Genomic DNA, 25,239 nt, shown 5'->3' with positions numbered 1-25,239 from the left:
GCAACTCAAACAACTATTTTTCTTGCTCGATAGCTTCGAAGTCGTAACAACCTTTCTGTCTATCTATCTCTGTCTGTGTTTCGAACATATTGAAAGTTCCACTAAACCTCTTCCTTCAGCAGATTCTGTCCTTGAAGTATTTCTTAGAAGCTGCAATGAGGGACTTTGTGGTTGGGCGCGTGGATTAGAAACGGTGACATCCAGACTCTCAGTCGTCAAGTTGTGATGTATATCATGGGAAGGAAGTGAGGTGAAAGAAATTGAAGTCTTTTCACGACTGATGAAAGCTCCTCACTACAATGTGCTTCAACATTGTTAGTGTTTTTTCTTTCTTCTTCTGTTCATTGTTGAAATCGTTTTCGACTGAACCACAGAGATCCGAATCTTCGTACCCAATATGTGGGATGGTCACTTGTCCCAAAAAACGAACAGAGAGTTACAAATTCTGTACTAAATTTTGTACTCTTTAAATAATGTTTCTACTTGTAGTTAATTTTTGGGATTTGTTCGGAAAGAGTTCATCTACTTTGAAAAAAAGTTCAAACAAGCACATTTACTATGTAAGCTCTTATATTATATTTCCGTCAAAACGTATTGATGTGGCAAAGAAGCGTCCATTGATATTGATTTTTTATTATTTTAATTTGTATTTTGAAGATAAAAAGACATTGTGGTGCGGACAAGAGATCTATCTATTAAGCCCCCTACTTTGACAAAGTGGATCAAAACGAGTGCCCGTAATATGTAATATAGCTCAGTTATGTCAAATTAAGTTTTCGAGCTCTTCATTTTGCGCATGGTTTTAAAATTAAGTCATATCAAATATCTTATACCCCCATTCAATCCGTCCAACACTCAGACCACACATATATCTCATTCACAAACTCATAACTTCATCTGCGACCCTCCATAAAATAATGATCATCTTCTTCTTCTTGGATCTAAAATGCAATAAATCAGTAGCAAACATAGAGATCTCAATGACCGTTTTGTTGCTCGAGAGACGTACAAGGTTTGTCTTGAATTTTAACTTAAAATCTCATATTCCACCACAAACATCACAATTGTGGAATGGTCTATTGCATGAGGGCTCCTTTCACTCACTTTTTTAAAGTGTAGGTGTTTAATGATCTTTAGTCCGAAGTACAATATTTTTTTTATCTTAAAATTATAAATTAAAATAATCAAAAATTAATATCAAATATTCAACGACACTCCTTTGCCAAGTCAGTATTTTAACGAAAATTTAGTATAATAATAAACGAAGATCGATCCGTAAAGTAAATAGACTTGTTTAACTTCAAGATTTATAAAGCAAAGGTTTAGTGTTTGTTTGAACTTTTTCAAAAAGTCCCAAGAGTTTTTTCAAACTTTCTCAATTTATTTTTACTAGTTCTTAATTTTTAAACGAGGGTAGGTGAGAGGAAAAAACAGTAGTTTTGAAGACTTGCACCCCCCAACCAACTTACCAACACAGCTTCTTCACCAACTACCGAAACAGAGTGTAAACTGATAAGAAAATTGAAATCATTTCCTCCTTTTCTGCTCGCAAGGCTGAGCCCTAATCTGTATCATCGAAATCATTTTCAGCCGCTATAAAGCAAAGGAAAATGTCAGTACCCATCAACCATCCCAATATCATAACCTGCAAAGGTACCTCCTTTTCGTTATATTGTGGTTATGTACTGATATAGTAATCACGTTCAAGTTTTGTTGACAAAGTGGCGTTTTTTTCTTTTGAATATTAATTGATATAGCTGCGGTGGCATGGGGAGCTGGGCAGGAGTTGGTGATGGAAGAAGTACAAGTGAGCCCTCCCCAGCCTCAGGAGATTCGAATCAAAGTGGTTTCCACCTCTCTCTGTCGCAGCGACATCACTGCTTGGGAGTCGGGGGTAATCTCTCTTTTACTTTCTGCTCGTTTTCCATTGATGAAAACACGACATTTGCCATTCTTCAATCTAAGCAATTTAGTCGTACTCTGTGCAGTGCTAAGTCATACTTTTGAACTCGAAAGAACTCATGTTCTTTTAATTTATTTTCTTAAGTTCTGGAGTGGCTGAGATAGTTAAAGAATTCGGAGTTGTTTCTTTGGTGATTTGAATGCTTGGCTTATTCTAGAAGGACCATGTTATTATGCGAAATTGAAAAAAAAAAAAACCTTTTCCCTATAGAGCTGCAGATAAAGACCACAGCTTGGCCTCGAGGATTGTAGATCTGGTCTGCACGCTAGTTATGGATATCAATTATTTTAATATAGGTGCACTTTTTCCGTGAAAGAAAGCAGTAACAATAACGATAACACTCTGAATTCTAGGATGTCTATGTTTCATCTTTCATTTATTTCCTGTAGTCCCCTGAGAAACAGACGGGAGCTAATATGTAACATTATTGTGTCTGCAGTCTATATTTCCTCGGATATTTGGGCATGAAGCAGCAGGGTATGTGGCTTCTGCATATTTATTCATAATCTACTCTAAAATGTGTCTGTATATGTTCCTGGTTGAATTTTTTGCCAATTCAGTCGTGAATATACAAATATCCCCACACACTTCACATCTCACATTTTTACTATATCAATGCATACTACCATACTTTCCATTCACTTGCAGTTTCCTTTTGCGATTTCATGAATCAAAACTTCTGCTCCTTTTGTTTCAAGGAAAATCAAGATCGGGTGTTTGTTTCAAGGAGTACTCCTTCACATATTTTCATAAAACATAAGATGTTGATTTTTCCTAAGGAAAACTATGGATTTTCCAAAAGCTTTATTTTCCTCGAAACAAATGGAGTCTTATTGTATAACTATTTAGATGTTTAAATGGAATGGTTATTATGGCTATCCAATCAACTTGGTTGAAAAGTTAAAACATAGCTTAGGAGTCCTTCACTTAGGACTTACAATTGTCACTGAAGCTGATTCTTTGTTGTCTATTTATTTATCAGGATTGTTGAAAGTGTGGGGAAAAATGTGACAGAATTTGCGGAGGGGGACCATGTGCTTACACTATTTATTGGAGAATGTGGAAAATGCAGACATTGTGCATCTGCTAAAAGCAACATTTGCCAAGAATTGGGGTTGGAGAGGAGAGGTGTAATGCACAGTGATCAGGGAACACGCTTCTCAATTAAAGGGAAGCCCATTTACCACTACTGCGGGGTTTCGAGTTTCAGCGAATATACAGTTGTACACTCTGGATGTGCAGTCAAAGTCAGTCCAACTGTACCTCTGGAGAAAATCTGCGTTCTGAGTTGTGGAGTGGCTGCAGGTTATCTTTCAAGTTGCAATGCTGGCTCAAGGGGCCAAAGCCATTCGGCAAAGCCCTCTATTCTCTCATTTCTGCTTCATGCATGCATGCATTAACATGGACATGGGCATTTGAAGTGGCAGGCCGTTAAAAGTGCCTAAAGTGTTAACATGTAACCATTGATTATATTTTTATGTTCAAATGTTTGAAAAGAAATGAAATCATAACTCCAGGTATGACGAGGGTCCTGATACTTCAGGTACTTCTGATCACGGAAGGCTCAAGCATAGGTGAAGGGAGAAATGTTTATAGACATTGTTCGTAAAGAAGCTAGTTAGTTAGAGAATGAGTTATGATGAGTAAAAAAGCTAAGAGTCCATTGGGTTTGTTTTTTCGTGTTTTCTTTTCTTTGTTGTCTGTGTTTTTTTTAAAAAAATTTCAGCAAATGTCTTTTTTTTGTTTTATGTTTCCAAGCTTTTCCAGTGATTTCTTGTTTCTTGTATTTTCTAAAATGGGCAACCAAACATGTTTTTGGGATTTTTTTTTTGTTTCCGGAAAGAAATGAAAATAGAAAATGCGTGGAAAAGAAGCATACCAATCATACCCTAAAAATCTCGGGATTCTTCTTTGTGGTTAGTAAAGGACCCGATTCTATCTCAAACAAGAAATTCTCTAGGTCGTATATGAACAAATTTACAGTATCCTTGATTGTAGGTTAGTAGTAGAATGTAAGCTATCCCTATCTTTCCCCTGCATAACCTCATAAGAATTCATGCTCAATATTTCTTTTGTTAGTCTGAGTGTACCTTCATGATTGGCAAAATATCGTCAGGTCTGGGAGCTGCTTGGAATGTCGCTAATATCTCGAAAGGATCAACTGTAATTATTTTTGGTCTAGGAACTGTTGGCCTCTCTGTAAGTATAGAGACCTTTTGTATCTTTATTGCCTGCTGTATCCCATTACAATCAGCATTCAGGCTTCAGCTACCATTACTTGATTTTGACAAATAGTGAACCTGGAATGATAAGGTTGCACAAGGTGCTAAACGCAGAGGGGCTGCTCAGATCATTGGTGTCGATACTAACCTGGAAAAGTGTAAAAAAGGTAGTTTTGGTGGCAAAGCCTTAAAGTGGAGCTTTTATTTGCTTTTAGGAACTTATTATATGACAATAGTTTCTAGATTATCAGTCTTCTCTTGTTAATGCAGCAAAGGTTTTTGGAGTAACAGAATTTGTCAACCCAAATGATTACAATGAATCCATTCAACAGGTATTCATTTAACTAAACTTTTTGCTACTAACATTTACAAATTTGTATTAGAAAATGTTTGAATTTATTCGATGGGCTGCATTATTGGCACAAAAACATGAAGCAAAATGGGGGGAAAGAAGTAAATGGTTGAACTGTAGTACCACTGAGGATTGATTCATGTGGTAAAGAGTTTTATCTCAGGAGTGAACTCTCAATATGATGCTGCAAAGCTGAGGAGTAAATTGTGGAAAGAATACACGAAAGCCAAACCATTCAATCTTCAGTTTTTGGTGCCAGCTGGTTTTATTGCTGTTGGGACAGACATATGCATGGGTGCATGCACTCATGACCGCAATAGGATGTCAAACATTATATATGGAATTGAGCATCTACTGGTTTATATCGTTCTGAATTCTTCAGTTATTAACCGGATTACTGGTGGAGGGGCAGCCTAATTTAGGAGTTTTGAGCTTTAACTGGTTTATATTGTTCTGAATTCTTCAGGTTATTAACCAGATTACTAGTGGAGGGGCGGACTACTCATTTGAATGTATTGGTGATACAGGAATGATAACCACTGCATTACAATCATGTTGTGAAGTAATTTCTCCTTTTCACTTCAACACTGATGCTTCTTCACTGAAGGATCCTTTTTTCTCAACAGCTTGACTTGACATTTGTCTTTTTGATGTTTCCTTAGGGCTGGGGTTTGACTGTTACTCTCGGTGTACCCAAAGCAAAACCTCAAATAGCTGCTCACTATGGCCTTCTACTTAGCGGAAGAACGCTGAAAGGATCTTTGTTTGGAGGATGGAAACCTAAATCTGACCTTCCTTCATTAGTAGAGATGTATATGAAGAAGGTAGGTATAAAAAAAATGATTTGTGGGATTATTCCTGATTTTCTGAGTTATTGTTAGTTATATTCGAATATGAAGAAGATAGGTATAAAAAAAATGATTTGTTGGATTATTCCTGATTTTCTGAGTTATTGTTATTTATATTCGATTATTCGGAATAGGGCTAAAAGAAGCAGTTTTTTTATTAAAAAAAAGAAGAAGAAGATCTAAGTTATGAGATTACGTTCTTATTTTTTTAGGGAGAGAGAATTGAACCTTGCATTTTGTGCAAGTGTAATGAATTGGCTACCACTAGGCCACAAACACCTTTGTTAAATGGCCTGAAAGCTTGGTTATTCATAGCTATCAGAATCTTCAGCTAAGGATCTGCTTTGATATCTTTGTACTCTGTGTAGGAAATCCATGTCGATGAGTTCATCACTCACAATCTGCCATTTGAGGAAGTGAACAAAGCTTTCCATCTCATGAGAGAAGGAAAGTGTTTGCGCTGTGTGCTACACATGCCACAATTCCTCTCTGGATTTCAAGTTGGAAAAGATCTAAGTTCTGGACCTTCTGGTAGCTGCCAGGAAATGGATGAATCTAACAGTATGTCCAGTTGATGAAAAATATGCAGCAGGAAAACGCTCCATTTATGAGGGATTGCACTGTAAGCTTTGCTTATGTCTTTGGAGAAACGCGTGTTAGCGTTATATTTATCGTTTGAGGTTATATGTGATGATCTCTTCTCTGATTCCTTTGCTATGTTATTATCTTCCTCGTTGAAGCTAAACCTATGTAGAGTATCCAAACTCATCTATAATCATGACAGAGCATTCACGAATTGCATTAAATTCCCAAAGCTGTGAACCTTTTAATTATGAGTGAGTTTTATCTCGTCGAAAGCTGCGAATCAGTTTTCCTTTTGTGTCTGATCGCGTCAGTTCAGCAACGTGGCAAGGCTAGCAATGACTTTTTTCACGTGCATCTTCATGAACTTGGTTCAATTCAATTTTCAGTACGCCTTACTTCAACCTAAGGTTAAAACCCCACCAAATTATGTTTGGGATATCTCCTCTCTCTCTCTTTTTTTCCTTCATATCACTGCACCTGGGTAAACAAGACTGCACCTGGGTAAGCAAGATACAAGTGCCAACCTGGATATCCCCAATCCTGCCGAGATCATATGGTTTAACTGCAGGCAATAAAGCTCTTCGAAATCTAATATACATTCTTCACCCAGAAAGCTCATCTCAGGTTTGATTCAAAATTCTTCATTAACATTATCACATTGAACATGTATTCTAGCTTATAGGGCCTGCCAAGTGATTTGAATGCCAAAATGTCAACTGAAAAATTCATCTATGTTTTGTCATGAGGGGATAAGATGTTTTCACTTTACAAATCACTAGTTAATATTTGAGTTGTCAATGATTGGCGAAAATCAAATATGCCATTTCACATCTCATAAATGCTATGTAGACAAAGCAATAACATGAATACTGGGTTGGTTCAGGCTGGAGAGGGCTCAGCTCCATCATGTAGCGCACAACATACAGTTGCTTTATGATGCCCTTGGTACACCTTAATATCTTCACCAGTTGACATGGACCAAAGTCTTGCGGTTGTATCTGACGAAGCTGCAAGTGTAAAAGCAAGAGATTTACAACGAAGTTGCAATAAAAATACTATCTCAATAGTGGGAACATCTCTCCCTCCCTTTATGATGAGGCAAAATAATATTATCAGCAACTCATGGAATCAGTGAAGTTTTAGAATTCAGATTTGATTGGATAACTACAGTCAGTCGAATCATGCCTTGGATACGAAATTGAAGGACAACGGTGAAGACAACTCAAATAGTTTAAGGACAAAAATCTTCCAACAAGAAGCTGCTTTTTCAATATGTATGCTCCAGCAATGTACGCAACAAACAAAGTACCTGTTATCAGATAGGCACCGTCTACAGAAAAAACACAGTCCCATACCCAGCGTTGATGACCTGAGCAGCAACACAATTGTAAGATCAATTATACCAATGCTTCACACAATGTTACAATTTCCATATAGTTAGAAACAAAGTGAGAAATATAAAGAAATGTATAAAAATACCAATTAAAGTTTTCTCCAAAGTGAAGCCATCAACGTTCCATATTTTGACAGTGTGGTCAGAAGATGCAGTAGCCAGATATCTAAAAGATATATAGTCAAATCGCAAATGAGATATCATCAAATAGACACTAAAAGTTATGAACCTCAGACCTTATGAAGATGTATTAATATAAAATAAAGCAATCCAAAGACTGCTGGGGAAAGGTAGTAAGAAAACAAACAGAAGAAAAGACACCTGTGGGGTTCACAGTACTCGGGCGATAGAAGACATTTGAGAATATAACCATCATGGGCTTGTAGCTTATGAAGGGGCTCAAAGTTTGTCATAGTCTGCATGAAAAAAAGAAAAAAAAAAAACTAACTAGTGAAAACAAGGTAAACAACTTCCATGCACAAGGCTCCCACAGTGGACAACGTCGGAGACATAACAGATATATGCAGACCTTACCCCACATAATATGTAAAAACATAAAATCAATAGCTATAAACAGGTAACATCAAAAGGTTAAATGTATGACAACCACCTGGGTCCCTCGCAACAATCGCCAAACATAGCATGTTCCACGATTATTAGCAGCGACTACAAGGCTCCCATCCCACATAACTGTTAGTGACCTTACTGCTGTGTCCACCTCTGGAACCTGGGTCCACATTACTCATAAATGAACTTCATTTCTCCTTTGGCATATGTAAGAGGAAAGGAGCATAATGCAATGGTGCAGTAGAAACCAACAGCATAAATTACATCAAGCGAGTGCAACCCCATTACATCAAGAGGATGCTAAGTTGACAGCATACTTGGGGTTATAAAAAGTTGCCAACCAGAATGTGTCATGCTAAGGAAAGGAGGAAAAAATGCAGCTCTGATCCCTCTTTTTGGTTGAAAAAATCCATAAAAGTGGTTCAACAGTCTTAGCTTTTTCATTCTTGAGTCGATGTAAGTGCAATATCGGTAAAAATTCATTCGAAGTTATTAACTTGTTCTTCAAAAAAGTGTCAGGAAATCGGTTTTGTAAAGTCATCTTTGCCAAATGACATGTCAACACATGGGATATTATCATGCAAATATTCCGCAAGCGAATATTCAACTTTGCAACTAATTCCAAGGACCATTCTTAAAACAGAGAAAGTAAACCGCATTAGAGGGTGTCATGCCGGTGCCAACCAAGTACAATCATTTGCAAGAGATGAGTTCTGTTACATCATTAGGGATAGCATTTTCATCTATTTTGCATGTTCCATGGTACCCAAAAAAGTACCAGGCCTAATATAAGATGACATGAAATTGCAACAATTTCAGCCATACCAACTCACAGCTGCACGAATTTGCTGTCAAGTCCCACACACGAATGTTCCCATTCTGGTCCCCAGATATCAGTTCAGTCTGCAAAAAGAGAGAATTGAAGCTACACTTAAGATAAACTAACGGACACAGTAAATGCACTCCAATCTGTTTAGAATTAGATTTTATGACGACACAACAACGAATATTTCACCAAAATGCAATTAGAGACCAAAGTTTGCAAGGGGAACTCATGTATCATTGACGAAAAATAAAAGAAACTAAGCAAGCTGACCATTAGACAGGGAATATGTAGACATTTACGAATTTAAATTAAAGATGAAAAGGTATGACAACAAAGAAAGTCTGCAATTTCAAACAAAACAAGCATAGGTTTTGTTTATTAAAGAATCCACATTTCCATTTTCCTCTATTATCCTTATTTTTTTACTTTTGACTAGACAGTAAGTGAAGGAAGAAAACTGCTAAACCTGATTTGGGTGTAAGACCACAGTGTTAACAGCCGCACGACTCTCATATTCCCTTTGACAACCAGGAGCCCTGTATAGAATTAAAATAAGGATCTAACTCTAAACAATATCACAAAGTACACTAAGACAAATAAATCATAAGAAACCAATAACGAAATGTTGGGAAGAATTTTCTTTACCTCAAATCCCAAATCTTGACTGTCCCATCCTCAGACCCTGAATACATCCAGTCCCCATCACATTGAAATCCCACTGCCATAACATTGTTAGTATGTGAATCATAACTCATCACCTGCAAAATATATAAAATCAATTAAGCATAAATATAATCAAGAACAAAGCAATAACAAAGCCAAAAAAAAGGGGAGAGATATACTGGTTGAGGACTGTTAGAATTAACATCAAACAACCGAATATGGGGATTCCCTGCTGCAGCAACGTATCGTTTATCTGGTGTTATCTCAAGTCGATTCACTTGCTGCCATGCATCATATACCAATCAAAACTTAGATTGAAAATAAAATCAAAACCAACATAATATTAAGTGACTTAAACAAGAAAGCCATCACTTCATAAAGAAAAGCTACAAGATTAAATCATAAGCGCACCAAAGCTTACTACTTGAAAAAATAAAACACAAACTAAAGGGGGAAAAAAAAAAGAACTTCATTTGGCTTAATCCATGCTTCGCCGTGTTCTTCGCTCAGTAAATAAGTCGTTAATTTTCATTTTCTAAAATGTAAATCACCAAATAAATAAACATCAGATACAAAAAATGACCATACCATCCAAAAAACAAGGAACAAAAGGTAGATGAAATTTGACAGACTGACCGAATCAGGGTATTGAATGGTGCGATAACAGCGGCCGCTTTTGGCCTCCCAGAACCTGATGGTGTGATCATAGCTAGCCGTAGCGAGGATCACAGATGGTTGAGCCATCGTATCTTGATCTCCTCCTAATCTGCTAATCACCACTGGTTACATAAACATACGCAAAAATAAATAATTTTCCAACTCATTTGTTATGAGAGAGATAACAATAGATTGAGGAACTGAGAATTGGGGGGTTTTTTAAAAGGGGTTTGGAACTTCGGAGTTGCGGAGAGATGCATAATGAATGAGACGAGCTTTCTCTTTCTCAAAAATAAAAAAAAAAAATAAATGACGGGCTTTCTGTGTAACGGGAAGGCGTGAACCTGTAAGTTTACAGGCTTTCTGAAAGCCCATGACCAAGTGGGGCTTTGGCTTCAGACCAAAAAAAAAAAGTCGGGCTTTGGTATTCTTGTGCAGGCCTCATTATGTGAGAGAGTGGGCTCAAATCATTCTAAAGCGTAGTCAACCCAAATTCTAGAAGGATTATCATATACAAATATCCCCAATCGATTTTCCTGAAACCCTAGGAAGTTGCTTATCGTTTTCGGAGCGAGCAATGGATCCTCAGCAAGAGCCCGTGAGTTACATCTGTGGAGGTGTGTTGTTATCCTCTAATTTTTAGTTTTTTTTTCGAGATTGCGATCAAGACAGGATTTTTCAACACATACCAAAACAATTTCAGCAACCGAGCAGAGCTTGGTCGATCACACTAGTAATTTCTTGATGAGTTGGAATTATTTACCATGATGTTTTATGTCTGTGGAAGATTTTCAGTATTGGTTAGAGCCAACAATAATTCAGAAATACTAGGACGATCTTTTTTTTTTTTTTTTGATAAGTTAGGTTGTTCTTTTAGAGACAAAGCAGAGCTTGAACTGAAACTTTTTCCTCTAACTAATTTTGTGTTAACAATTAGAGTTTCTGATAGTGGTGTGATTGTGGTGCGGCCTTTGATAGATTGCGCGATGGAGAACACTCTGAAGACAGGTGACGTGATACAATGCCGAGAGTGTGGTTATCGTATTCTGTACAAGAAGCGAACTCGCAGAAGTAAGCCCTCCCTTTTATGGTTCGTTATTGCTTGGTTTTGACTGATCTTTCTTGAATTGATTTGTTGTGAGTATCACCTTTCTTAGTGGATTCATGCTCTGTAAAAGAATATGGGGACCTTAACCAGTTTACAAGTTTCAAGTTACTAATGTGAAAAGGTCTGTATAATCTGATGGTATTAGAAACATTAGAATATTGCACATAAAATCCAAGTGGGATTGTTCGGATGGATATAATTTGCGCCAAGTTTTCTATGTTTTCATATTGTTGATGTGGCTTTGACAGACTAGAGAAAATGTTTGACAATGGATTGGTTGCATTGAAATTAGGATGTTTTAAAAGGAAAATAGGGTAAAAGAACGGGAACTATTTTTCTTTAAGAGAGGGGAGATGCAGTCATTGATTGTGTAGCTATTGCATGGAATATGGTAATAAAACCTTTCCTGGCTATGCTTGTTGTGCATGCAAATGTTCTTGTCTTCTGAGAGAGCAGCTCTCTGTCACATACCCATGCTCTAAGACATAATGTTACAGTTGGTAGGTCATAAACCGGCACTGTAAGTTGCGAGAAGATATTTCTATGTTTTTTTTTAATTTTAAAGGCATAATTCATGTTGCTTTTTGGCTTTTTCTCATGCAAACAGCACATGGTTCATTAAGAGCATCAATTAACCAAACTATTGCTAGAAAACAAGCTTGATAAATGCAATTATTTGTACCATAACTCATCACTTAAGTTCAAGATGGTTGAATATAGCACTTGAAAAAAGGCCTGGAACGTGAAATTTTGTTGTTTGGGATCGAAGAACAATAATTTGATTTAAGATCCTAGAACTTTTTACTTTTTCAAGAAAAAAAAATTATTTTTGAGAATCAAAAATCAATAGAGAACAAAAAAATGAAGAGTGGATGGTTTTAATCCTTTCGATAGGTTTTGATAGTAAGAGTTGCTTTGTGAAATTTCCCAGGATATGCTTTCTTATATGTTATAACAAGTACATGAAAACAAATTTCCTTGATGTTGGGAAACATAATTCAAGTCTCTTCCTTCCTGTTATTTTTGTTAATCTTTAAGTATTTAGGTATCAGACATATCAATATACTTGATGGATCTCATGTTTATTACATACGCTTTTATATTTTTGTAGTTCTATTATGATCTTCCATAATCTTTTAAAGACGAGAACTGAATAACAGTCATCGAAGTTTTTGTGCTGTGATTTTCTTGTCTTGTATGTCACGCTAGTCCTGCAAATTGCTTACAGCTAAAATATATGTTAACATCGAACACTGATTGCTGCAGTTGTTCAATATGAGGCACGCTAGGAGATGAGGGACAGCCGGGTGATTTGCACAAGAATTCGAGTAATGAAAGCATGTTTGCAATTGCGACCTGCAATGGCGATTGTCTGTAAACAGTTTTTTTTGTGCCATAAATGTCCCATCATATAGCAACTAGATGTCAAGGCATCAGTGGACTAAAGACATCATTTTAGTAACTCAGAATATTGGTATTTCTGTTGCCAACATGGTACGATGGTGGTTACTTCAGTCTTTCACTAGCTGTTAAGAGATGTCAATCGTTCTCTTTTTAATGCTGTATGTTGGAGAAACCATATGCAATGTCTTAATCTAGAATTGCGACAATAATAAATCTCTCCAACTAATCAGTATACATTCTCCGAGATCCAAATACATGACATGATACAATTGGGAGAAGTGCATTTGCTAGTAAAAACTCGAGACATTTGACTCGTATACTTTGGCTATATAACAAATTAAATTATTGATCTGGAATCTGCATTTCAACTCCCAGCAGAAGTGTTTACAATTGAAACGGAAGCTGTAAAAATTGCAGCATATACCTTCTTTTAATTGTAAGGCCTCCCAAGCAACTAGAAACTTCAAATGCTATCCACATTAGCGTAGGGCCATCAACAACCGCTCAAAATGATACACTAATCTGTAAATTCTCTTTAGTCTCTCCATTTATATAGCTCTTGTTCTTTATAGAATTTCATCAGCATATAATACTTTGAAATGCAGGGTAATGCCCTGCTGTGTAGTCCTCCTTTCCTTGAAATCAAACAATTCATTATATAAATGTGCAATGAAGCCGAACTAATCGAGGGCAGCTTTGCTCTTGCGGCCTGTAATTGGATTTGGTATCGGTATAGCAATTGCAGCAGTTGTGAGAGCCTGTAAGTCGGGTTTGAAACTCCACTTTGATGTTGACCACACTGATGAAGAACCATTGTTCTCTGGGGCCTGCATACTTGGAGTGCTTGACGATTTACGTACGCCAGCCGGACCATCGGTAATTATAGCATCTTCCATGCCCACTACTATTGAAGTCGACCATCCTGTCTCAATAGCTGTGGTCAACGATGTGCGACTTGCTGATTTCGGTCTCATGGCCAAACTCTTTCCAGTTACTGGTGAACATCCATTTCTTCCACCACAGTTCTCTTCTTTTAATAACCTTTCTGGAGTGCCCAACCTGGAATCAGTATCAGCTTTCTGGCGCCTGCGAACAGACTTCTCATTGGATTTGTCACCCTCTCCATCTCTAGCATCTGCAAGAGGAGTGTACACCACTGAACCATTCTCAGAATAGAAACCATTAGTTAAATCTCTCGATCTACGATGATGGTTGGAACTAGGTTCAGAAATTACTGAACCTTTCAGCAATGGTTCATCGTCAACTTCATCTGAATTCCCAATCATGTAAACTGCCATTTCGGTGCCCTCAACTTCAGCTTCGTTATTTGAAGATTGGATGCCATAGTATTTCTGCAAGATGCTCATGGTAGGAGAAATTGTCTGCTGATGAGATTTCAATCTAAAGGACTGGAATGGTTCCAACATATTGGATTTCTCTCGATGTGGCAGCCTTTTGTTAACGCAAGTTTCCCTGCAATAAGTAGTACCATGATGAATCATAATGATATATGATGTTATTGAAAAATATTTGCATTATTCAAAGCACAACCCTTACGAATATTTTGTCACAACTCAATACCTAAGATACAACTGCAGATCATCCTTTACATAATCAGTCACTATGAAATCTGATGTGTAACAAAAATTCATTTAATAAATTCTTTAAAGCATAGAATGTTAAACCTTAAACATTTTAAGGGGTTCTTTTTTTGCAAATCTTGCTCATCAAAGTGTTGCCATTGACATGGAATAAAAATTGGCTTTGTTAGTACATCATAATATCATAAAAACATCGAAGAACTACAGCCTCATTGCCTTGAAGGGTCAGCTAAAGGGCTTTTATTTAAACAATATAAATGAGTGCTTTCGGTGTCAATACGTAAAGCCACTAAACAGAGACATGGTATACTTTCTTTTGTTTTTTTGGGTAGGTAAGCAGGGGTGGGGACTGAGCATGTGCATTAACCACCTTGCCTGAGGGGTGTTCGCTAACAACCAGTCTTACAGCATGTAATTATGATGCAGAAAAATTTCTGTAACAAAATCAAAGAGAGAAATTTGAAATTATATAGTACGGAAAAAGTTTAGTACATATTGATGAGCCAATGCATCACGAAAAACGTTGGTGATGAGAAGCATTACTCAAAGAGTAGAGACGTGCATGTCATAAAACTGAGGTATCAACATGCTAGAGTACAAGCGACAGTTAAGGAATAGGGAAAAAGAAAATTACAGAAGAAAAAAATAGCCCAAAAAACAGGGGGAAAGAAAGAGTGCATATGTTATTTTTACCCGTTGGAAGCACGGCCATTAGACAGAGCAGAAGATGGTGGATGTCTTCCTGGCAATGGAATCAGCAAAGTCTTCAAAGCAAACATTTGAAGATCTGTGGCCAACCCATTTAACCTTTTGATGTCAGCGACCTAGAAAATACATGACAAAACCAATTTCCATCAACAGCAAAATACCTGCATTATCTATACCACAAATGAAAATCTCCAAAGAAGACAATTGCTTCTAATAAGTTATAAGTGTATGCCTTCATTGACTCCACCTAATTAATTCTTATCTTGATAGAGAAAAATCAATCATTCAAAAACTGAAAACCCCCCACATTGAAATAAAGACGTTCAAAGTTGACAAAATCCCTTGATTGTAATTCAAAATAGAGATAGAACAAAACCCATTTTTAACTGAAGGCGAGAGGGGAAAAAGGAACATGTTGGGAGGGAAAATAGAAAAGAGAGATACCTCAACACCGTACTTGATGGCTACGCCGGCAAGAGTGTCCATTTTAGACACCTTGTGCAGTACGTGATTCTTATTGTTATTGAAATTTGGTCCTCCCCCTGAATTACGAGAATTGGAAGGAGACATCTCCCACAACAACTACCCCCAACAACGACCAGATCAATCGATAAATCCTCGTCTCACTCCTCTCCAATGCGAAAGAGAGATTAGCAACAACAGAGAATTTTCACCCGCAGAGAGAGATCAGAACAGAAAGATTCAAGTTTGAACACTGGGAAACTTGGTACTCTAAACGCCCGAAAAACAATACTTGGATTTAATTGAATAATTATATTTAAATATAAATAATATATATATTGAAAGGGCAAAAAAAGCGTCCACAGAAATGATAAATGTCAACTACTAGTACTGTTACTGTTAGCCCAAAAAGAGAGGAGGAGGATTAGGAGGGAGACACTCACTCGTTTTTCTTGACGCGGTTGCGACCACCGACAGATCGGCAGATGCATCACACTGTCACTGCCGCAGGGCTTCCAAGGAGGGACGGGCCAAGAAGAAGACACGGACAATTGACTCCGTTTACTGGGACCCACTCCTACTCTGATCAACGGCTCTCAATTTTTATTTTATTTTCTTTTGCAGATAAGTAATAAAAGAAAAAAAGAAATCTCAGGGAGAAGAGAATGGAATATTCTTTTCAACATTAACTAAATGGAATAAGGACGGACTCTTGTATTTCTATAACTAGTTGCATGCCCGCGCTTCGCGCGGCACATATTTTGATTGGAAAATAGAGATGTGTGAAAGTTTTTCGATACTTTGTTAACATGAAGAGCAGTAGAGCTTTAATTGTAGAAAATAGAGATGATTGTGAGATGAAGATAAAATATGTACAATACTTGTTTTTTAATTTGTTAAAAAAAAATTTTTCTAATAGGGTGTAAGAAATTTGATGCATAAGGAATAAGTATGTTAAAGTTTATCAATTTTTATTTGCGTCGTTAGTATCTACAAACCAAAGACATGTTTATGAGACAATATTGTATGATTAGTACAACAATCTCTACAAAGTGACATTTAATATCGAGAAGTACAATGTAGCATAAGTAGTATTTTTAAAATGATATTTTTGGAATAAAATTCTTAATATTTTTAGAATAAGATTTTTGAATTTATATTTTTGAAATGTTATGTATGACTGGTAGATTTATGCCTATAATCACTTTGACCTTCAATAACTCATTGAATTCTACCGTGCTTTCTTGTCACCACTTACATGTTCCAATACCAAATGGGATGAATTCACTTACACATTAGAACAATATAGCATGAGAAAAGCCTCTCATGTTGTGTATGTTGCAATCCAAACAGACTACTAAACCTGACCAAACTCTAAACATGCACAATACATCAACTAAATACTACAAAAACACACAAAATACATCAAAAACACACAAAATGATAAAAACACACAAAAATTCCCACAAAATGATGGTAATTAATGCCAAAAACACACAAAATGTTTTCAAACTAAATACTACAAATGAATTTCATTAATTGAGTAAGATCAAAAGACTCTCATAATTAGCAATACATGACCTTTGAGAAACCAAAACAACATCAAACCACTCCAACATCAAACCACTCCTATGAAACATTAAATTCTCATACAATTCAATATAATTTTAAAATTATTTGAATACTATTAACTGTATGAGTGTGGTTGTGGTGGGTCTTAAAGTGTATGAATGTGGTTGTGGGTATTAAAGTTTTGTAATATATTTATGTGTGTGGTTGTGGGTCTTAAAGTTTTCTAATATATTTTAAAATTTTATTTTGTCTATGTAGGTTTTTTTGTAAAGACGTCCACGTGGCACCATGAATTAAGGAGAAGCCTTGTGAATCCTCAGTTATATATATATAGATTGATATAAAGCCTAACCCACTTCTAATTTGCATTCAAATGCTCCATTCCCCAATCGTCTATTTTACATTAACAATTAATTATCCTTAGCAAATGAAGAAAGCCATCCTCAAATCAAAACCTAAATAAGAGGCAGAGCTAAAGGGAAGGCAGGCAGGCAGGCAGGCAGGCAGATGATACACATATATCATTTCGACACGCTTTCCCAGCAATTTTTAGGTAAATCTTTTGGTTTCGAGCAAATACCAACCATTGTTCTTTTTTATTTATATATAGTAGTCACCTTCAGTCAATTCCACCATTATCAATTCACGAAAGTTAGGTGTGAATATAATCCCATTGAACCCAAGTATCATCACTCTCAAAACTCAAACCAACTCTACTTGAACTCAAGATCACACCAATCCTTCAATGAGTGAATCTCATTTCCATTGCAGTAACCTCAAAAAAAAAAAACACTATATATGCTGCTTAACTCCTCCTGTTTCTTTTTGTGTCAAATTTAATCTGTACTTGGAGAAACGCTGACTTGTCTATTTCCACAAGGTCTTCTAACTGCACCATAAAGTCCCAATGTACTACTACTTCCCAAAGAAAAGAACCATGCAAACTAAACTGAACTTTCGTTGCAGATGCAAACCACCATCAGTCCCTGCCAAAGACCAAACAATGAAAGTGAGGACAAATTCAAAAGAGAAGCAACTTTTAAAAATCATAACTTACTATTTCCCACATACGAGTCTTAAAATGTCAAAACAGAAAAAATAGCGCAGACAAAATCCTCACGCAATAATGGACATTTAGCATCCATTTCCAATGCATGGCTTGCTCATGCTGGGTCAGTTTGATTAATAATGGACGTGTAGCCTTTGTTATCAAGCATGACAAATACAAACTAATCTGGCGCCTATGTAGCCTCAAAAGATATAAAAGATAAACTATATAAACAAAACTTCTTCTAAAAATAGGTTTACCAAAAAATTAAAGCAGATCTACTGGAAAACAAATAATCAAGACCCATACCACTGTATGCAGAGAGTGAATTAAAAGGAACAAACCATCATTCAGTCAGTGGTTTTTATGGAAAATTTCACACTAACATCGACAACAAATAAACTAACAAGATCCAAGACGTGAAAATAAAGTTGTAGAAAAAAAAAGATTACATGCAAAAGAAAAAGGGTTTGAAATTTGAATGCAACTATGTTACAGAAGATTTTGGGCTTTTGGCAGATCATGATAATTTTTATTTCAAAGAAGAATCCAATCAACCATAAAAATAAATATCCAGTCACATGGTGCTTTAAAAACTCTCATCCACCAACAAAACAAATGTCCAGGAACCTTGCATCAACATACTTAGATCTCTTACCACGAAATCATTATAAAATGAGGAATAGCTCAGCTACAAAAAAGAATGGCAAGGATTACGAAGCTGAATTTCACAAACTCACGTCACATCACAAATTTCAGAAAAGGTGTGAACCCTCTTTTATAGGGTGTAAGAAAAAGGAAAGGAAAAGAAGAAGCGTAAATGTGACAAAGGCTAATTATCAAGGACAAGTTCAGCATATCAATCAACTCATTAAAGCTCATCCATTGGCTCCGACAATTGAAACACTTTAAATGAGGAGACAAAAGGCAAATAACATGATCAAGGTTTCCCTGATGTTTACAGCTGCAAAACAAAACTTCATTGGACATCCACATAAGATTCAAAATCAAAAAAGAATAAGAAGATAAATGAATCCAATCTGTGTGGGATAAAATCTTTAATGACGACGGACAAGAATAACTTTTTTGATTGCTCAACAAGGGAGGGGATTCAAACCCCTGCCCTTAGGCAAAGTGGGAAAAACATGACAACTTCATCTAGTGGTGCTCCTCAAATAAGGAAAGAAAGATTTTTAGCTTCTACAAGTACGGCACTGCATTAATAATTTAATATGCTAGCTTGCCAACAAAATAAGTTTTTTGCATTTTAAACAAACGCCACTTCCTGGCAAACTCACTATTACTAATAGAGCGCAATAATTCTGTCAGCAGTTGATGTACACATTCTTTCACCAAAATGAAAGATGCGAAGTCTTTTTCAAAATGAATAGATAACAAAAAAATTTCAACCCAAAAATAATCTCCACTTCTTGATTCAAGGCCCCTAGCGGTTAGATCAAGAGGCTCTGTTAACCACATGAATTTCATCGTCAAACTAAAAATTCGTAGAACCATCCACGTCTGTCCACACGACAAGAAGCATTTTGATTTGATAGCTATATATTGCAAGGTCAAAGAGAATGCACAAGATGTACAGAGAGAGGACAATAATAAAAAACAAGACCAACCATTTAAAAGTTGTAGACTATCCTGGTCTTGAAAACCAATTGCATAAGCATTGCATAGGAAAATATCTTATCATCCACATCTGACCAATATGGCACAAATGCCCCATGCAGGAAATGATAGTAAGTTACCAAATGTCGTTTACATGCTACATCCTTATAGCTAAACTTGTTGCAAATGCAATAAAGTTTACAGAGTATACCAGTAACCTGAAAAGTGAGAGCAAGATGGCCAAAATCATTGCTTCTTTTATCGTCATGACTCATTGTCCGAATTACAATGCTGGACTGCCAAGTCGGACAGCAGCACCAGCACCGAATCCACTGGGGTCCAACCGTCCACCGCCGGAGTTGTTCTCAATGACGAATAGAATACTAGCACCGCCGGCACGGAGGGTCTTGGGGTAGTTCTGCAGAAAGACGAATGGATTAAACGCGTCGGTATCCCGGAACAACTGAGTGGAAGAGGAGGAACGATGAACAGGTCCCGGCTGAGAGGACAGAGGATCGAACCGAGGTAGTCTAAGATGAGGGGAAATCGAAAGGGTTAGGGTTAGGGTTAGGGTTAGAGCACTTACAATGGTGTTATTTTGTCTGGGTCAACAAATATGTATGGGGTTTTGTGTTTTGTTGATGTGGTTGTATTGGGTTTTGTGTTTTGCTGACGTGGCTATATTGGAGATATGTTTTATATTGAAAGATTGTGTTTTGGTGTAGTTTTATTGGGGAGAATATGGAGGGCATGAGAATTTGTTGGCCACCATATTGGGTGGGAAGGAAAATGTATAGAAATTTGTGTTTTGTTGATGTGGTTATATTGGGAGATGTGTTTTGTTAATGTGGTTGTATTGAGAGATGTCTTTGACTTGACTTGACTTTTTATGTAATAGAAGTGAGACCCAATATAAAATTTTGTTGGCCCAGCAAATTATCACTACTGCAATTGCTCTTAGGGTTAGAGTTTGGTGTGGAAGAATCGAGCTCATCTCGAATGAATAGGCCCATCAGGCCTGGTCCGTCCTTAGAGCATTCACAATAGGATGATTTTAAAAATACTTGAAATGGTACTTTCTTGATAAGTTAAGTGTTAGAGGTTCACAATTGATATAATGAAGTGTATTTCAAGTACTTGAAATGCTACTTTTTTTATAAGTATAGCGCTACATGCACATAATGGATGAAAAATGACACTTAAAAATTTAGTTGTGAAAAAGTTGAAGTATATATATAGTTGATGAATAGTGAAAGAGATATACGATGAAAATGAAGAGAGATGTGACGAAAAGGAAAATAGAGAAAATGAGTAAAGAGTGTTGATAAATAGTGTTCATTATGGAACCCACTCACCTAATTAAATTATGCCACATAAGAGAAAGGAGAAGAGAGATAATGGTTTTGAAATACTGGATATTACTAACACCACTGTGGATGCTCTTAGACACGTGAGTGGATGCTTGAAAGTACTTAAAACAATAGTTGAAGCACTAAATGTTTACAATTTATTGAAATCAAACACTTGATATCATCACAAAATTTAGTGGGCTCTTGACAGATCCAAAGTCAACTAATAAGATGAAAAAATGAACTCACACAACCACTTTTTGATTGACACCTTGCATTCTCTCTCATTTTTTCTCTCCACACTTGAAATCTTGTAAATGAGAGGCTTAATATTCAAAGTGTATCATTGTGAGTGTACTCTTTACAATTTGAGGCATAAAAATTAAGATAATATAAAGTATTTAAACCTAGATCACCATTTGAGATGCTCTAGATGCTCTAAATATGTGACATTTAACGTTTGCGTGGGGTGTACTAGTATGGCAGGGGCCATTTGACATCTCTCTGGAGAATCGAGACTCGAGGCTCGATCATCGGACTGCCCCTTCTCCAGTTCTCCAAATCTTGGTAAGGGTCTGCTTCATAGCCTCCATATTCGTTAGCTTAGAGGTGCACAACATGGGAAAGACACACCTATATACCTTAGCTTGTTTTTCCTTTCCTCGCTCAAAAAACGTCTCTTTAAGATCCACTTCACATATCTCTTCTTCTGTCATATCCAATTTTCAATCAATTTTTGCAAATGAGGATTTTCCAACTGCACGTCTGTTTGTTTGTGGTTCGATAAAAAACGATCGTTGTAGAACAAAGAGGAACGAGAGGCGATTAGCTTGGTTTTTCTGTTACAATATGAAAGTGTTGGGACGCCACTAAACGTCAAGAGAAGAGAGAGACTAGGTGGGTCTATTTCGTCCGGAACCGATCGAGGACTAGTCCCTACTCCCTAATCCCTTGGAAGTTGGAATGGTTGACTTTAGACAAAAGGTGAGTTCACAAAGACAAAAGCAAGGAAGGCCTTGTTTGACTCACTCATGCACGTCGCTACACCTGTGGCGGCGTCAACTTCATGTTATGTGATCATTCGTCCAAAGTAGGCCCCACTCTGTAATCAAACGTTGGTCTTGAGACACCAAATCAGGGCAAAATGTGTGACCAGAGTGACGGGTAATAATTAAGAAAAAGGAGAATCTGATCATAGCTGTCCTCCTGTCCTCATTCAAGGCCGTAGATAATATCGGGGGTAATAAAATGTTGACACGTTTCCCTTCCTTTCGCTTTGTAATTTTATTATTATTTATTTAAGTGTGTTTTATTCGAACCGCCATATAAATCAGTTTCCATGTTTGGCTTTGCCCCTTCTGGTATTTCCTTGTGAGACAAATCATATTTCTCTATTATCACTCAATCAGCGCGGTAGTCATTTGACTCTTCCTCTTCTCTCTGTCTCTCTGTGAGGCGGCGGCTTCATCCTCTCTCTCTCTGGTCTCTACAACTACAGGTGGGTTTGTTTGAAAATATCTATGAATTTCACTCCTTACCGAATGCATAATCTGTATTCTGTGTCCGTAATGTGTGGGTGCTTCCAAATCGAATCTTTACAGGGTTTCTTTCTAACCAGAGCTGGACGGCCTGACTATTGACAATCATCAGCAGCACAATAATACTATTGGGTTTGGCAAGGACATATGATTGTGATTGCAGGCGAGTCCAATTTACGAGATGAGGAACAACGATACGAATCCGTCATGGCTGATACCCATGCTAAGAGGAAGCTATTTCAGCCAATAAAAGTGAATGCAACCTCTTCTGTTTGGATTGTATGGGGAATGCTCTCTGCTCTTACTGTCTCATTCACCATAAGGATCATCGAATTGTTCAGGTTCTACTTCTCTCCAATCCCCTTTAAAAATATTTCCTAAACGATTGAACTCTCCAGGGATTAGATAAGTATATCTTTTTTTCCTGAAATGATCGCGGTCTTAATCGCAGATAAGGCGATCCTCATACCACGACGTGGTGAGGGTGAATGAGATACAGAAGTTTATCGACATATCTTGCGTGCAGACATACACTATCAATAGTGCAAAGATTGTGTTTCTGAATGAGCGCCCCCAACCAAGGCCTGGAAAAGGAGTCACCAATACTTGCGAGATTTGTTGCAGAAGCCTCCTTGATTCCTTTAGATTCTGCTCTCTTGGTTGCAAGGTATACTCATAGTTAGCTTTTCACACCGCCTTTTCTTTGGGTTTTTCTGCCACCATTTGTTGAAGGTCTTCATGTTTTTTTTTTATAGCAAGTTAACAAATTTGCATTTACATGACTCTTTGGTGATCCATGGTTTATCGGTTATTATTATCTGCTCTTGACAGTAATAGTTCTCTTAACGAGGATTTGGTTTTTCGCTTCGTGTTTTCTTTCTTGTTTAAGCGAACAACACCTAAACAATAACACCACCATTATATATATATATACACGCAGAAATGACAGTTTTTCACTTTTTTGGCCATTGATTTAGAACAAGTTAAGACCTTGCATATACATGTCTTTGGTAATCTATTGTTACGTTGTTGATTTCCATTTCCCTACATTTTGTTCTACATACTCTGTTGTGCCCTGTTTTGTTTCCTGGTCGTAAATTTGTAAGTCCATTTATGTGTATCAACTCTGAAGTGCCCTTTTTTCTGCATTTCTTAATAAATAAGCTTGGAGGCATGAAGCGTGGAGACCCTGAGCTGAGTTTTACACTAAGAGGGAAGCAGGGTAGGGATGCATTCCATGTAGGGTTTGAATCTGATGAGTCATCAACACCAAAGAAGATTAAGAGAACGCATATGTTCAACCGCTTGATGGATGGACTCACACTTTCATCTGATGGTGGAGAAAGGTACTCCAGTTCCGGAGATGAGGCCACCAACATTTCTCCATCGACTCCTCCCATTTTCAATCGTCGGAATTCCAGGAGAAGGAAGGGTATACCCCATCGTGCCCCTTTTTAATTTTTTTCCTTGAGTAGAATAGTAGATATGATGTTATCGAAAAAAAAAAAAAAAAAAAGAGGAGAAGATAAGATATAGACTAGGGGATGGCTTGAAATGTCATACAGAAATAGTTTTATATATGATGAAAATGTTATAAAGAGGAGAGAAAAAAAATCCAGGGAGGAAGAAAAAAGTTTGAAATGTGATAGGTGAGAGGAAAGGGAAATGATGGAATGTCATCGTCTTTGCCGGTTTCCTTTGTACATGCTCTAGAAAAGATGGTGAGTTTTAATATTTGTAAATTGTGCATTTTTTTTTATTTGTATTTTTGCTTAAAAGTCTTGGAAGTTTTAGGATATGTTAATTATTATATTGTATACATCCATGTACAAATGCTTGACATATATATATATATGTGGAGTTTTAGGAGGTTGGGAAATATAGCAATAATGGCGTCGAATCATGATAGCATACGTAGAGAACATCCTTGGTTCATATGTACATTGTAATTTCCATAGCTATTCCATTATTATTCTGTTATTGTGGTTTACCCAGTCAATGAAAGCATTTTTATTAGCTAGGTAGAATATCATCTCATCTGTTTTGTTTTTGTGAATCTTGAGATGTTTTGTTGTTTCATCTGGCCTATAATAATTGAGAGAGTATTTTTTTGTGCCATTTTACACCCCATAAGAGAATGAATATATATAAGTTTTATATGGCCACGTAAGGACAATTGAGAACCCAAATCCCAAAATCTCCACCCCAACCTCCCTTGGCATTTGATATCGATGTGTTGGGGGTAGCCAAACCACCGGTGTACCCTTGAATCCCGAGTGAGTGAAACTATTTAATTGAATGTGAGTTATGATTTGAAAACTTGAAATCATGGAAAAGCTTTGGTAGACAAGAAAATTCTACGAAGACAGGGACGTCCTTCTCCAGATGGTGCCACGCCTCTCTATCCTCTTAAATTGTTTTTTTTTCCCTGCTCCTGTTTACTCTGTACACCTTTTATATGACAGATAAGATATGAACAAGTGGATCTCAAATGACATGGGTCCCACCCCACCTAGTACAAGGTGACGTAATATGAAGATAAAAATCGGCTGAAGACCTTAAATCAATGAATGATAAAGATAGGGAGGAGGCCGTGGCAGTGTCTTGTCTGTTTCCTCTGGTCAGTCCGGGCCTGCCTATTTTTTTTGTTTATTTCTACAGAGTGTGCCACGTTCCGTTGCTTACGAAACTGAAAACTGTACTTTTTTTTTTTATTATGCTAGATCCTTTCTTTATTCTGGGGATAAATTAAAAGT

The 25,239-nt window shown here is 36.9% G+C and overlaps 4 protein-coding genes, 1 long non-coding RNA gene and 1 pseudogene across 8 annotated transcripts; 3 read left to right on the top strand and 3 right to left on the bottom strand.

The window, feature by feature from the left end:
* The first annotated feature begins 1,439 nt into the window (after window positions 1-1,439).
* Window positions 1,440-6,289, top strand: LOC119999872 (alcohol dehydrogenase-like 6). Its single transcript, XM_038847651.1, has 10 exons — window positions 1,440-1,653; window positions 1,758-1,894; window positions 2,403-2,440; window positions 2,946-3,268; window positions 4,080-4,162; window positions 4,277-4,352; window positions 4,456-4,517; window positions 5,004-5,099; window positions 5,200-5,361; window positions 5,754-6,289. Exons 1-10 carry the CDS (start codon window positions 1,611-1,613, stop codon window positions 5,958-5,960), a joined length of 1,227 nt encoding a protein of 408 aa, XP_038703579.1. The 5' UTR covers window positions 1,440-1,610; the 3' UTR covers window positions 5,961-6,289.
* A 301-nt stretch (window positions 6,290-6,590) lies between these two features.
* LOC119999873 (target of rapamycin complex subunit LST8) lies at window positions 6,591-10,349 on the bottom strand. Its single transcript, XM_038847652.1, has 10 exons — window positions 10,056-10,349; window positions 9,599-9,700; window positions 9,402-9,514; window positions 9,223-9,292; window positions 8,756-8,833; window positions 7,974-8,090; window positions 7,685-7,779; window positions 7,450-7,529; window positions 7,280-7,339; window positions 6,591-6,977 (listed from the first exon to the last, which is right to left on the bottom strand). Exons 1-10 carry the CDS (start codon window positions 10,161-10,163, stop codon window positions 6,850-6,852), a joined length of 951 nt encoding a protein of 316 aa, XP_038703580.1. The 5' UTR covers window positions 10,164-10,349; the 3' UTR covers window positions 6,591-6,849.
* Window positions 10,350-10,537: 188 nt separating this feature from the next.
* Window positions 10,538-12,742, top strand: LOC120000822 (DNA-directed RNA polymerases II, IV and V subunit 12). The gene is made up of 3 exons (XM_038848967.1): window positions 10,538-10,693; window positions 11,055-11,147; window positions 12,451-12,742. The coding sequence occupies exons 1-3, from the start codon at window positions 10,654-10,656 to the stop codon at window positions 12,471-12,473; spliced, it is 156 nt and encodes a 51-aa protein (XP_038704895.1). The 5' UTR covers window positions 10,538-10,653; the 3' UTR covers window positions 12,474-12,742.
* Window positions 12,743-12,925: 183 nt separating this feature from the next.
* LOC120000821 lies at window positions 12,926-16,016 on the bottom strand. 4 transcript variants are annotated; one of them, XM_038848964.1, is made up of 4 exons: window positions 15,803-15,818; window positions 15,342-15,629; window positions 14,883-15,013; window positions 12,926-14,061 (listed from the first exon to the last, which is right to left on the bottom strand). In XM_038848964.1, exons 2-4 carry the CDS (start codon window positions 15,465-15,467, stop codon window positions 13,269-13,271), a joined length of 1,050 nt encoding a protein of 349 aa, XP_038704892.1. In that variant the 5' UTR covers window positions 15,468-15,629; window positions 15,803-15,818; the 3' UTR covers window positions 12,926-13,268. The 4 variants fall into 4 exon arrangements, with proteins under 4 accessions (XP_038704892.1, XP_038704894.1, XP_038704893.1 ...); XM_038848966.1 differs by lacking the exon at window positions 15,803-15,818 and having other exon boundaries at window positions 12,926-13,723; window positions 13,829-14,061; window positions 15,342-15,747; XM_038848965.1 differs by lacking the exon at window positions 15,342-15,629 and having other exon boundaries at window positions 15,803-16,016.
* A 1,481-nt stretch (window positions 16,017-17,497) lies between these two features.
* On the bottom strand, window positions 17,498-20,190 carry LOC119999822. Its single transcript, XR_005468511.1, has 2 exons — window positions 19,815-20,190; window positions 17,498-17,917 (listed from the first exon to the last, which is right to left on the bottom strand). It is a non-coding gene; the product is annotated as an uncharacterized LOC119999822 (long non-coding RNA).
* A 2,115-nt stretch (window positions 20,191-22,305) lies between these two features.
* On the top strand, window positions 22,306-24,242 carry LOC120001118 (annotated as a pseudogene).
* Window positions 24,243-25,239: the final 997 nt, after the last annotated feature.

Source organism: Tripterygium wilfordii, chromosome 6 (assembly GCF_013401445.1).
Source record: "Tripterygium wilfordii isolate XIE 37 chromosome 6, ASM1340144v1, whole genome shotgun sequence".
NCBI classification, from domain to species: Eukaryota; Viridiplantae; Streptophyta; class Magnoliopsida; order Celastrales; family Celastraceae; genus Tripterygium; species Tripterygium wilfordii.
The sequence above is the reverse complement of the archived record's forward strand: the minus strand, read 5'-3'. Positions and strand labels throughout refer to the sequence as shown.

What these genes read in the sequence shown, in the direction of transcription:
- LOC120000822 (XM_038848967.1), top strand. Translation starts at nt 10,654, where the DNA reads ATGGATCCTCAGCAAGAGCCCGTGAGTTACATCTGTGGAG. An exon ending in CGTGAGTTACATCTGTGGAG is followed by an intron (nt 10,694 to 11,054) that starts GTGTGTTGTTAT and finishes GGCCTTTGATAG; the next exon opens with ATTGCGCGATGGAGAACACT. An exon ending in CAAGAAGCGAACTCGCAGAA is followed by an intron (nt 11,148 to 12,450) that starts GTAAGCCCTCCC and finishes TGATTGCTGCAG; the next exon opens with TTGTTCAATATGAGGCACGC.
- LOC119999872 (XM_038847651.1), top strand. Translation starts at nt 1,611, where the DNA reads ATGTCAGTACCCATCAACCATCCCAATATCATAACCTGCAAAG. An exon ending in TCACTGCTTGGGAGTCGGGG is followed by an intron (nt 1,895 to 2,402) that starts GTAATCTCTCTT and finishes TTGTGTCTGCAG; the next exon opens with TCTATATTTCCTCGGATATT. An exon ending in ACAATGAATCCATTCAACAG is followed by an intron (nt 4,518 to 5,003) that starts GTATTCATTTAA and finishes TGAATTCTTCAG; the next exon opens with GTTATTAACCAGATTACTAG.
- LOC119999873 (XM_038847652.1), bottom strand. Translation starts at nt 10,163, where the DNA reads ATGGCTCAACCATCTGTGATCCTCGCTACGGCTAGCTATGATCACACC. An exon ending in ATTCTAACAGTCCTCAACCA is followed by an intron (nt 9,515 to 9,598) that starts GTATATCTCTCC and finishes TATATTTTGCAG; the next exon opens with GTGATGAGTTATGATTCACA. An exon ending in GTCAAGATTTGGGATTTGAG is followed by an intron (nt 9,293 to 9,401) that starts GTAAAGAAAATT and finishes AATTCTATACAG; the next exon opens with GGCTCCTGGTTGTCAAAGGG.
- LOC120000821 (XM_038848964.1), bottom strand. Translation starts at nt 15,467, where the DNA reads ATGTCTCCTTCCAATTCTCGTAATTCAGGGGGAGGACCAAATTTCAAT. An exon ending in CCATCAAGTACGGTGTTGAG is followed by an intron (nt 15,014 to 15,341) that starts GTATCTCTCTTT and finishes TGTATTTTCTAG; the next exon opens with GTCGCTGACATCAAAAGGTT. An exon ending in AATGGCCGTGCTTCCAACGG is followed by an intron (nt 14,062 to 14,882) that starts GTAAAAATAACA and finishes TACTTATTGCAG; the next exon opens with GGAAACTTGCGTTAACAAAA.